The sequence below is a fragment of the Rhodamnia argentea genome, chromosome 8 (genome assembly GCF_020921035.1).
Source record: "Rhodamnia argentea isolate NSW1041297 chromosome 8, ASM2092103v1, whole genome shotgun sequence".
Taxonomy (NCBI): domain Eukaryota; kingdom Viridiplantae; phylum Streptophyta; class Magnoliopsida; order Myrtales; family Myrtaceae; genus Rhodamnia; species Rhodamnia argentea.
Window position 1 is genome coordinate 11,732,569 of NC_063157.1, and position 11,975 is coordinate 11,744,543.

General features: G+C 38.5%; 1 protein-coding gene across 2 annotated transcripts; it reads left to right on the top strand.

Moving 5' to 3' along the window:
* Window positions 1–474: 474 nt before the first annotated feature.
* LOC115745408 lies at window positions 475–1,564 on the top strand. Of its 2 annotated transcripts, none has more exons than XM_030680936.2 (4): window positions 475–706; window positions 834–1,013; window positions 1,147–1,314; window positions 1,425–1,564. In XM_030680936.2, exons 1-4 carry the CDS (start codon window positions 554–556, stop codon window positions 1,551–1,553), a joined length of 630 nt encoding a protein of 209 aa, XP_030536796.1. In that variant the 5' UTR covers window positions 475–553; the 3' UTR covers window positions 1,554–1,564. The 2 variants fall into 2 exon arrangements, with proteins under 2 accessions (XP_030536796.1, XP_030536797.1); XM_030680937.2 differs by having other exon boundaries at window positions 479–706; window positions 1,147–1,287.
* Window positions 1,565–11,975: the final 10,411 nt, after the last annotated feature.

The following is an 11,975-nucleotide window of genomic DNA, read 5'->3' on the forward strand; positions in this document are numbered from 1 at the left end:
ACGGAAATGACTCATTCGCGGTTCAGTTTGCATCTTTTCCAGGTCTAATGGTATGGCTTCACACTTGACAGAGAAATCAAAAATAGTACTTCTTTCCTTTACCCCTATCTCTTGAAAGGCTGATGGCTAATCTTAAACATGAGCGATGAGAGACAGCTAGCCGAATTATGAGTCAACCAATTGTTCTAGAATAAAGGTGGTTTACATCTTGTACTCTGCTGCACTATCTTCGCAGAAGAGACGAACAATTCGATTGAATGAAGACGGTTGTAATATTATAAGCACTAAAACTTTTTGGATGGTATGACAGGGAAAACACAAATGTATATCGAGAACTTGTGTAAATGATTCCAAGAAAGCATGGCTAGGTGGTTGTCATTTAATTTCCATGCAGCAAGAAATTCAATAAAAACTGCCTCCAAGTCTGCATTTCTGTATAGAAAATTGACCATACCTCCAAGACTGTCTGTCAGCCGTGAGCTAAAAGTTTGTGACTGGTGAGTGCTTGGAGCTACAGTTGGAAACTTCATCATAATTCATAATTTTCAAGGAGATGTTTAGAAGGGAATGGAGGCTTGAGCATCCGAACTACATACTCGCAAAGAATCTGAAAAGTCTGCAAACAAAATACATGGAGGAGGAAGGAGAGAAAAGTCCTGCCCCGGCCTTATCCGTGCTCCAAAGAATAGACCGCCTCGGTCATTTGGTAACATGAACAGATTGTCTCCATTTATTTGCCATTCTAATTATTGATGGAAAGAAATTGAACTTGTAGAAAATTCTTTTACTATCTCATGTTTTAAGTTTCTAAGCGCAAGGCCTTGATGAAACAGCTACAGGCTCTGGAGGAGAGGCAGAACTCATCAGCAAGATATCCTTCAGGCCTGGCCGTGGAGAAAATCAGAACAAAAGAACAAGATCATTGCAAGGCCATATCATCTGCACTAGAGGAAGCTCATCACAAAGGGACATTGATGGATCGAGTGGCGATGCTCGAGGACCGAGTCTTACAGGTTCTTCCACGAATGAGTTTTATGTTCATGCCCTAATTCCGGCGCCTGAGTTATTTTTCCTAGCCCTAATCTGATTGGAAAAGTCTATTGTTTAAAGAGCTAATAGCTGATTGTAGCTCTTCTTTGGATATAGTTGAGCCTAGAGATTGAAGTCGGAAACATTTCAAAGTCAAGCTATTCCGTCGTCCCGACAACAACTGAAAAGGTCGATCATTGCACTTCAGAATTGGCCGTGGTTGCCACGGAGAGTGCGGATTCGAAGGAACACCGACAAGAGAACCCACATGCTCTCTCGACACAAGTGAGCTGCTCATAACATAGCAACATTAGGCCAATGTCTTCATCAATTTGACTCAACAATTTTGATATTATACTAAGACTCAGCTCGGTAATAACGTTGACTAATTTCAGGAAAAGGGCTGTGCAGACGAAGAAGCATGTGTTGAAAAGACAAAAATAGCAGGAAGCCAGAAAGGCAAGAGGCGGTCAATGCTGGGGAGAAGTAATTGCTTTGTGTGGTGGTCTAGACTGGGATGTTGATTCTCTCTCTCGGTAAAGTCTTCTGAATTCTGAAAGTTGAACAACAATTCATATGCCCAATTCTTCTTTTCCTGGGTATACTGAATAGGGACGTTTTCAACAGGGCAGTTCCTTTTGCCTCTTCTGCTCTTCAAAACTCGTGGTTACAGTTTAACATATGTAGTTCCGTTTGGATTAAATCTGCATTTGCAATAACCATTTATGCCCCTTTTTTTTTCTTTGTATGAATTCCTAGTGAGCAAGATAGTTTCGACCCCAAAAAATATATATATAGAAGAGGCAGATGAACAAATCAAATGGGTATTGGTGCAAGTTTCTTCCTTTCATCTTGTCAAATCCCAATGACCTAAAACTTTGCGGCACAACATTACAATCACTCTTTGGAAGCGCATGATTGTGTGAATCTATTCATATAGTTAATTAGTTAGGTGGGTAATGAGAAAGGCATTTTGGCTCATAACCCTCAATAGAGAAGACCACGTGAGGGAATATATATGCATAAACCTCACAGAAGGATGGACCCAAAAGTGAATACTGATGTTAACTAGGCTTACTAGTACAAATTATAGGCAAAATTACTCGTGATTTCATATTTTGTATCATTTATCCATAATCTTCACGGCCAAAGTCCCTAAAAACACCCCAACCTTAGATTCAATCCCAATTTTGCCCTAACTATTGTGTCTAAAAAATTTACCATTACTCTAATCCCAAATCTATCCCGCGTCCAAAAATTGGCACTGATTTTTCAAAATTATCAATGTCAAGAGATTGCTGTTGTTCAATAGGAAGATAAGTGCGTTTATGAAGACGTGGGTTCTAAGTGGCTCGGATGTTGATAATTTTGAAGAAATTATTGGCAATTTTTGGCTGCAGATAATTTTGGGTTTTTAGTGAAAGTTTGTGAGTCTTTCTAAGACTAAAATGTTTAGGGTGGAATTGATATTGGACCTAAAGTTGAAAGTTTTTTTTTTTTTAAATTAAGCCTAATCTTAGCACATAATTACTCGATTGACAAATTGAGTTTGAAATTTTATAGACTCAGCATCTCCTTTCATTTCACCTCGAACGATTTGGTATTTACTTAGAAATAAATTTCTCTCCATTGAAAAAAGTTACACGGATGCCAAATACTTTATAATGATTGTCCAATACTCGTATCTTCGATTATAGAAGTAAATACATTGAAAATGGGAAAATTATCCAAAAAGTCTTAAACCTATTGTACTTTTGTCAATTCAATTATAAACCTTCCAACTTTGTCAATTCAATCATAAACTTTTTGATAATTTGTCAATGTAGTCTATCTAGTCAATTTTGATCGGAAATCGATGACATGAACATCGGCCGTGTGGTACGACGGGCGCTTACATGAACAAATTTTATTAATTTGGAGATTTTTTTAATTGTTTATTATACTTTTAATTTTTTTTTCATTTCTCCTCCTTCCTCCATCGGTTGCCCAGCCGTGGCGATGGCTAGCAACCGGCCGAAGGATACGAGGGACCTTCATCGAGGGTCAATATTTGGTCAAGGGCGATCTTGCCGGGGTCGGGTGAGGCTCGTCCTCACCAAATCCGAGGAGGTCAAGCCTCGCTAGAGACCTACAAGGGCCGACCTTACCAAAAGCAAGCGAGGGGGGCGACCTCACCGGTTGACCCTCGCCTAATCTAGCAAGGGCGAGCCTTGCCCGAGGCCGGCAAGGGTGACCTCGCCTAAGGCCGGTGAGGGCGACCCTCCAATCATAGCCTTTGGTCATCGTCGGCGATCGCCGAGGTTGGGTGACCAACGAAGGAAGAATGAGGAAAAAAAAACAATAAAAAAATAAAACATTAAAAAAATTCACAAAATATATAGAAAATTAATAAAATTTATTCAAGTCAGCGATTTCTGTCCAAAATTAGTCGGATGGACTACATGGCGAATTGTCAAACGGTTTATGATTCAATTCATCAAATTTAAATGTTTTAAGATTGAATTGATAAAAATGAAGTAAATTTAGGACTTTTTGGACAATTTTCTTTACATGCCCATCTTCTTGAGAAAGCAGTTTTCTCATATAGAATCGAATTTCAATTATCTCGGCAGACATTTTCGCTAGGGGTTGAGATGGACAAGGGAACACAACAGTTGCTACCTGAGTATTGCCACCCTAGTTAGATGGACAAAGGTAACACAACTACCAATTGCCACCCCTGTAAGCCAAATCTAATCGAAATGGGGAATCTATCGCTTTATCGCTAAATAGTTGCTAACTGATTATCACAGTGAGAATCCGCCGACTTCCGCCTAGATGATAACATCGATCTTGATTTATGGAACTGAAACGAGTGAGGCTCAACAGCCCGGGATACAGCATCCTTCGGGGAAAGTTGAGGCCAGCTAGCGGCCTAACAGACTCAGTCTGATTGAGGCATGGAGATTGTCACTGTGAACATGCATGAGAGTCATTAAGGCAAAAACATAGGCAAGCAAGGACAAAATAAAGTCTGCAGCAGTCGATTTTTGGAGTGCCACCAGAAGTTAAAATACGGCAGTGATCTCTCAGTTCAAACAGACTCCTGCTTCATAGTCACCATCCATCATAGGATTCAAGAAGAAACCACCATTACTAATGGTAATCCCACTGAGAATCATGCATACAAATGTGGTTGGAAAGCTGTACCAGGAACAGTACCGAAAATAGTACCCTCGCTAAGCTTTGCGTGGTGAATGTGATCATAAATTAGTCGGAAACTCTATTTTACGGGACAAAAGAAATCATACCATGCTCTATAATCACGATTACATGATGACCGCGTAAAAAAAAAAATTGAACGTAAGAAAGCTTTTTAAGTTAACGGAAAATATACAAACGCGCTAGTCACTGTCGTAACCTAGATCAGAACTTCTCACACACAACAATTTCAGAAGGCGAATCAATATATCTTCAACCTTTTCCTATGACAAATGAGTCTTAGAGGCAAGAGCATACCATGAAAGTACTTCAACTTAGGAACAATACGAACAGTCCTAAGCCGATCCCCAAAGTGTGAAAAGAACATCACTTAACAAACTTCTTCATTTTGTTGAGTTGAGACAACCCCGAACTCTAAAACGGATGATGAAGCACGTTTGATGCCTTTGGCCTGCCAGTAACTAAAAGCAATTAACTATTGATCAAAATGCTCAAATAAATCAATTACACGAACATGGCTGAGATGGACCGACATCCTGTGTTCTTTTTTTTTTTTTTTTTTTTGGGTCAAAGACCGACATCGTGTGTTCAAAAGCATCACAAATGCGGCATTGGTGCCATCTCTATAACAGTTAATGTTGCGTTAGCACAATGAGAGAGCACTCACCTCAATATCAAATTCGGGTTTAGTAATGCCATCTCTATAACAATTAAAATTGCATTAGCTCGGTGAGACTATAATTTCCAGTAACAATTGACCGGAATGATTTAGAATTTTACGAAAAAGTTTAGGACTAAATTGGCTTAATTGAAAAGTTCGGAAATAAATTGCATCCTCATACTAGATTTAGGACCGACTAGATAAGTTTCAAATTAAGACTTTGAAAAAATCAACAAACAAAACTTAAATAATAATCATATGAATGTCAATTAACAACCTACTTTGAAACAAAATGGAGCTAGATTTGGACTCCGTCTATTTAGCAAAAAATGAATGATTTGAAATTTGTTTTCCTAAATATGATCGCTTGTATCACTTGAAATAATTAGCCAATAAAAAATATTTCTACTATCGATAATAATTTATGTCTAAAAATTTCGTGGGCGATGAAAATATTTTTCATTCATTCAAATTTATAAGCGATATAAGCGACATGAGCGACGGGTTTTTTCAGGAAATATATTACAAGTCATTCTTTTTTGCGAAATAAATGGAGACTTGATGGAAATATTATTACCCATGGGAGTAAAATTATACTTTCAAGCAATTTCCATTGATCACACACAGTAAAGTCAACTCTCTCTCTAATGACTTCCATCAATAACTTTAGGGGTGAGCATTGTTCCAGGGTAGAACCGAGAACCTGGAATCGGAACCTGTAGGATCCGCTCCGCTTCCAGGTTCCAAGATATGCGGGGTAGGTTCCAGATTCCAAAAATTAATGAACCTGTTCCAACGGGTAGGTTCCAGGTTCCACTATCCGGAACCTGGACCCTAGATTCCGAAATAAATTTTTATATTTTTCTTGGTATATATTTTTGCACGATCATACAATGTTCTATGACATCCGATGATGAGTGTATAATTTGGAGCCAAACAATTTTTTAGGTTTCGGGTTCCAAAAAATGATAAACGTGTTCCAATGGATTGGTTTCGGGTTCTAAATGTAACCTGTACTGAACCTAAAATCACTCACTTCTACTTTCTCTTAGATGTTGTAGCGTTCACTCTCATTTTGCTTAACTAAAAATGAAAAAATAAAAGAAAATAAAAGAAATTGATAGATTCTCGAGTACCTTGGAAACCCTAGAACCCGTGACGGGGTAGGTTCCAGGTTCCAAGGTATGACGGGTAGGTTCCAGGTTCCAAAAAATGAGGAACCTGTTTCGATGGGTAGGTTCCGGGTGGAACCCGTAAGGAACCCGGAACCGCTTACCCCTAAATAACTTTGTTGAGGTCCGACATAAGTTATCCCAAATGGAAACTAATGGAATAACACGTATTTTCACTATTTCGGTAATTCGCAGTGGATATTGGTTTAAGTGTGTTGACGGCAAGATAGAGACGTTATATTTGATTGTGTTGATTGACAGGGTTCAAACATTGAAATGATAAAAAGTAACACCTACTACTTAAAAGATGCTTGCGTGCTAACCTCAACATTTCTCTGTCTAGCTCTTAAGTTAGCAAATTAGTATTATTTTAATATGAGATTACGCAGGTTCGGAGTCATTATTTTCCAAATTTATATTATGGCTTCATCTGTTTCGCGAAAAATAAATAATTTAAAAAAAATTGAAAAAAAAAATCACTTGTATTGTAAAAAATAAGTAGTCGATAAAAAAATATTTTTAGTAGTGATAACAATTTATGTCTAGACTACTTTCTTAACTGGTGAAAATACTTTTTGTTCATTCATTTTTGTAAGCGAAGCTAGCAATCATTTTTTAGGAAAATATATTTCAAATTATTTATTTTTTGTGAAATAAATGAAACCTATTTATTTAAAAAATTTCCGTGCGAAGGACCAATCTTCCCATTAGTATGACCATACATGGGAGTAAATAAAAGGGGATAAGTACATTGAAAATCTTGAAACTTGTCACAAAAGTGCACCTAAAATTTACAAAAATTGTAATCAAGTTTTAAAACTTGTCAAATTGATACAATCATGCCAATTAATTATTTCCTTCTAACTTGATTAACGAAAATTGCTAATGTGATTTTTTAATTTTCTCTCTCATACGTGTTTTTTTCCTTATAATTCTCTCACTCGTAAGTGGTTTCTTTTTCAATATGCTCTCTTTTATGTGGATTGACTTCACTAAACATGAAACATAGGCTAAAGCTATGTCATTGTGACCCAAATCACAGCTTTTTAACCAACATATTATTTAATTTAATTTAAAAAATAAAAAGGAAATTTTAAAAAATAAAGAACACAAAAAAAAAAAAAAAGCCAAGGGCAACAGGCCCTCGCTGTCATCGCCCCACCACCGTTGGGAATGGCCGGTTAGCGAGGGTCATTGGGCCATCGCCGAGCCATGTCAGCCCTTCCTAGCGACGGCCGGGGGAGGGGGGGGAGCGACCACGAGGGCCTTCCACTTTTTTTTTCTTTTTTGTTCTTTTTTTTTTTTTAACAAGTGGTCTTTCATTCTTTAATCTAAACTTGATTAAGATTTTTGTTTTAAAAAATTAGGCTATAGACAAAACGACGTTGTTTTAGTATTATATTTTTTGTTTTAGTAGGGTCAATGCCACATAGAGAGAGAAAATAACAAAATCACGCCAGCATTTTTCCGTTAGCTTAATTTGATGGACTTAACTAAAGTATCCAAATGCATCAATTTGAGGATCTGATTGCAATTTTTAAAAATTTTAGAATACAATCGCACTTTCGCATCAAATTTTAACATTTTCAGTACACTTGTCCCTAAAAAAAAATGTATAACCATGTTTGGACCATGCACTGGAACCTAGGCTCGCACTGTATTTTGTTCATATGATAACTGAAGTATGTTTGCAGTTTCACGAACTCGAGTTAGATCCAATTAAGATTTGTTTTTTTTTTTTTTGGTCGAATCATTAAAGATTGGTTAGCCCGTCGTTAGATAAGAAGTATTGGTCCCGGATTCGGATTCCCTAACATTGGAGATTCATGTTAGGGATAACATAACCCCCATATCGGGCCGTTCATTTCCCATTGAACGGTCAACAATCAATCGCGTCAATCAAAATAAAATTTCCACCCAAAATTTTCCTCCTCTCAAAATTTGAATTGACTGATTGTTGATCGTCAGATGGGAAATAGACGGCCCGATGGGGAGTTACGTTATCCGCCCAATTTGTTATGGCCGGATTGCATCGAGATGTGTGTGACTTTTGACTGATTGTTGGCATTTTTGCTTTAGCCTTCTTACATGTAAAATGAAGTTTCGCACGTGAACATGAAGTGATTTTGTTCACATGGCCCATGAATTGTTTTCAGATAAAAAATATAAATAATCCATAAATTTTGATCCCGTGTGTAATAACGCTTTTGAACTTTAATTTATTCAATTTGTTCTTTGAACTATAGCATGATATATAATGTCGTTCTTGAATTTTTAATTTTTTCAATGTGATCTCCGAACTTTTACTACGTGTTCGCCGTAGTCTCTAAACTATATACAAATGTCCAATGTAGCAGTCTTTCCATTAGTTTAAGTTAATGGAATTTCCTTATTCGACTTCCAATCCGATATGTTTGAAAACATTGCACTTGGGATATAACAATTCACGTCATCAAATAGCATGAATAATCATTTTTGCAAATTGAACAAATTAAATAGGTTGAACTGAATATCTTACGTGAATAATCCACGTGTAATGTTATTTTTTGTCCACCTTTCAAGCTTCCTGGAGTAGAAATTAAATCAGCAAATGCAGTGAACTTAAATCAATTGAAGGATAATATTGGATACTTGTATATATCTCGGGATTAGATTAAACATGTACCAAAAGTTCAGAGATCGTGTTTAACAAATTAAAAATTTAAGGACGATATTACAAAGCGAGTTAAAGTTCAAAGACCATTTGGATAATCGTCCCATCATTTTTCAATTAGTGAAAAAGATTGAGAAATACAATTGACACGGAGACTTGAGTGTCCCCACAAGAGTCTTACTCTTGTTGAGGAGCGCTCGGTTTCAATTATAAGCACCCAATATCGTCCGATACACCAAGGTGTCCCATTTTGCCGAGTCGATCACCAATTCACCAATGATTCAATCGACACGTTCATAGAATCAAACGGACTAATTAGAGATTCGCTTACGATATGATTCGAATTTGTGATTGGATCGACCAGCCAGCGGCATTACTGCCTGAGAGGGCCTGTTTGGTTCAACATTGCAAATGAGCATTGGGGGTCTAAAGTCCCTTGGCCAAATGCAAATGGTGTTTGGTTCATTTTTTGACTCACTTTGGGAAGATGCAATTGCATCTCAAATGCTCTCTAAAGTCCCTTAGCCCAAAGTACCTCCGGAGGTACTTTGGGCTAAGGGACTTTGGCGAAATGCAACTAATTTTTTATTATTTTAATTTTTTCACCTTTGCTTGCCGCGCGACGCCACTCGCTACCACCCGGTCGCCGCCGCCGGTCGCCGCGCGCCTTGTCGCCCGCCGCCCGGTCGCGCGCCGCCGTTACGCCGCCCGGTCGCCGCCGCCGGTCGTCGCCGCCGCCGGTCGCGCGCCCGCCGTCGCCGGTCGCCCGCCGCCCGGTCGCCGGTCGCGCCGCCGCCGGTCGCCGTGTCGCGCGCCGCCCGGTCGCCGCCGCCCGGTCGCCGGTCGCCGCCGCCCGTCGCCGCCGCCCGGTCTCCGATCGCCGCCGCCGGTCGCCGCCGCCCGGTCGCCGCCGCCGGTCGCCGCCGCCGGTCGCCGCCGCCCGGTCGCCGCCGCCGGTCGCCGCCGCCGGTCGCCGCCGCCGCCGTCGCCGATCGCCACATCCGCCCTCGCCGGTCGCCGCCGCCGTCGCCGGTCGCCCACAGCCGCCGCCGTCGGTTGCCGCCGCCGGTCGCCGGTTGCCGCCGGTCGCCGGTCGCCACATCCGGCGGCCGCCGCCTTTTTTTCAAAAAGAAAAAATATTTTACAAAGTTCATTTTTCACCAAACAACATTTTCGTCAAAGTTGCTTTTTAAATGTGTTTTTAAAATACACTTTACCAAACACTACTTGCATTTTGAAAAAGGCCTTTAGCCCAAAGGTATTTGCATTTTCTCAAAGTCCCTTGGCCAAATGCTGAACCAAACAGGGCCGGAGTTCGAAAGACCAGCAATTTCCGGTCCAGATGCGACACGACACCTGCACGTTCCACGAGCTCCGGAATCTTCGCTCACGTCATCTGGAACTGCATATCTTTCTCGATCACCTGATTACTAGTTTGACTTTACGCGTGCTGTCGATAATTCCAGATTAATCATCAGTTTGCGAAAGCACCTTTATGATTCCACGAGATGATTAATACCTGAAGGTTCGTCACGGTACACGAGATCATGTTTCTTCATACTAATTTTGTGATTTACACTTAAGATGGTTCGATGTATGTTGAGTGTGATTTTGCGATGGGAAAGTTGTCGAAATTTGTCTGCAAAATAACTAATAAATTACCTTTACTTCATGTCACATAAGATGGAAGGAAAAATGTGAAACACTTTATTAAGTTATAAGGCTATTGCAATATTTTAAATAGAGAAATTGGCAAGTAAGCCGGACCCACTATAACCGTTTGCAAGTGCGCAATTAGTAAGCACACTTTGCTCGCTTGAGTGGTTCGGAATCAGCACTATTCAATAATTATTTCTTTTATTTTCGAAATTATAATAATAAATCGAGAGCCTAACGAAACAGTGCAACTCTTCACATATTTTCTATTGTTATTTAAATTTCGAATTGTATATTATTTATTACTATCAATTTGAAAGATTTGCATCTATTCGGATATAACTACCAAATCGACACTCTTGATAACTACCAAACCGACGCTTTTGCAACTTTTGGAGTGTTTGTGTACGTTCGGACATAACTACACACGAATAGGTGTATTTGAATGTGTAGTTATTCGGATATGAAGAGGTGTGTCCGAACTATCCATTATTGGACATGAAGAGTTGTATTTGAATATAGTTATTTTCAGAATGAAAAATTGACTTTTCCTTGATTATATATAAATATTACTATTCTATTCATAATTAGAACTTCAACTTCCAGAACTTTCATTTTTCCTTTTTCTTAAAGAAACACAACTTTCTTTTCCTTTTTCAATTATTTTCATTGAGGGATCTTGGAGAAATATCGGAATTGCTATATGCTATTCTAACCGAAACTTTGTTGTATCCTGAAAGATATTTGTCAAAAATCATTAGCAACATTGTGGGACAAATAAATCCTTAAAAAGAATATTGTCACGCCTCGAAGTCTTATTCCATTTCGAACTTTATTTTTCAATCTTGTAAAAGTAGAATATGTATATTATTGTAAACACTCCGTTAAAGTCCACCCTCTTTCATATACATTTTCTCTTTTTTAAAACAAAATAAGGGAAAAAGTTCTAAATCTATCGTAATTATACTAATTTAATCCATTTGACTAGCCGACATCGACATGGAAAATTTTTAATAATTTTTTAATTATGTTTTGATCTTTTTACTTATTTTTATATGTCTTTTTTTTCTTTTTTAGTTTTGGTCACCCTCGCAGGCCCTCGCCCGTGGGCAAATAGAGGTCGTCGGCCCTTGACCAATGGCCGACATTCTCCTTTCCGCCAAACCACAAAGAAAGAAGAAGAAGAAAATAAATAGAGAAAAATTATTCAAAAAATAATAAAATATTATTAAAAATTTTCCACGTCGGTGGAGACGGCGCCACATCAACACCAACCAGCTAAATAGATTGAATTAGCATAATTGCAAAAAAAATTAAGACTCAATTGGCAAAAAAAAGTTTATGATTAAATTGACACAATTACAATAGGTTTATGATTATTTTGGTTATTCTCCCAACAAAATAAAGGCCGAATTCGTTGTAGGCCATATCATTCTAACTTAAGATGTAAAGACTCGATAATAGTTTGAAAGACACTAATTATCATTATTATTCTATATGTAACTGGCGATATTTCTGTAATGGTGAGAGAAAATAATAAAAATCTTTGAGGGAATATGTAATAGGAAAAGGTAAAAAAATGTTAGAATGTTTAATAATTGCT

Excerpts from the sequence above, each read along its gene's own strand:
- LOC115745408 (XM_030680936.2), top strand. The coding sequence starts at position 554 with ATGTTTAGAAGGGAATGGAGGCTTGAGCATCCGAACTACATACTCGCA. Across the intron at positions 707-833 it reads TAGACCGCCTCGGTCATTTG|CTACAGGCTCTGGAGGAGAG; the intron begins GTAACATGAACA and ends TTGATGAAACAG. Across the intron at positions 1,014-1,146 it reads TCGAGGACCGAGTCTTACAG|TTGAGCCTAGAGATTGAAGT; the intron begins GTTCTTCCACGA and ends CTTTGGATATAG.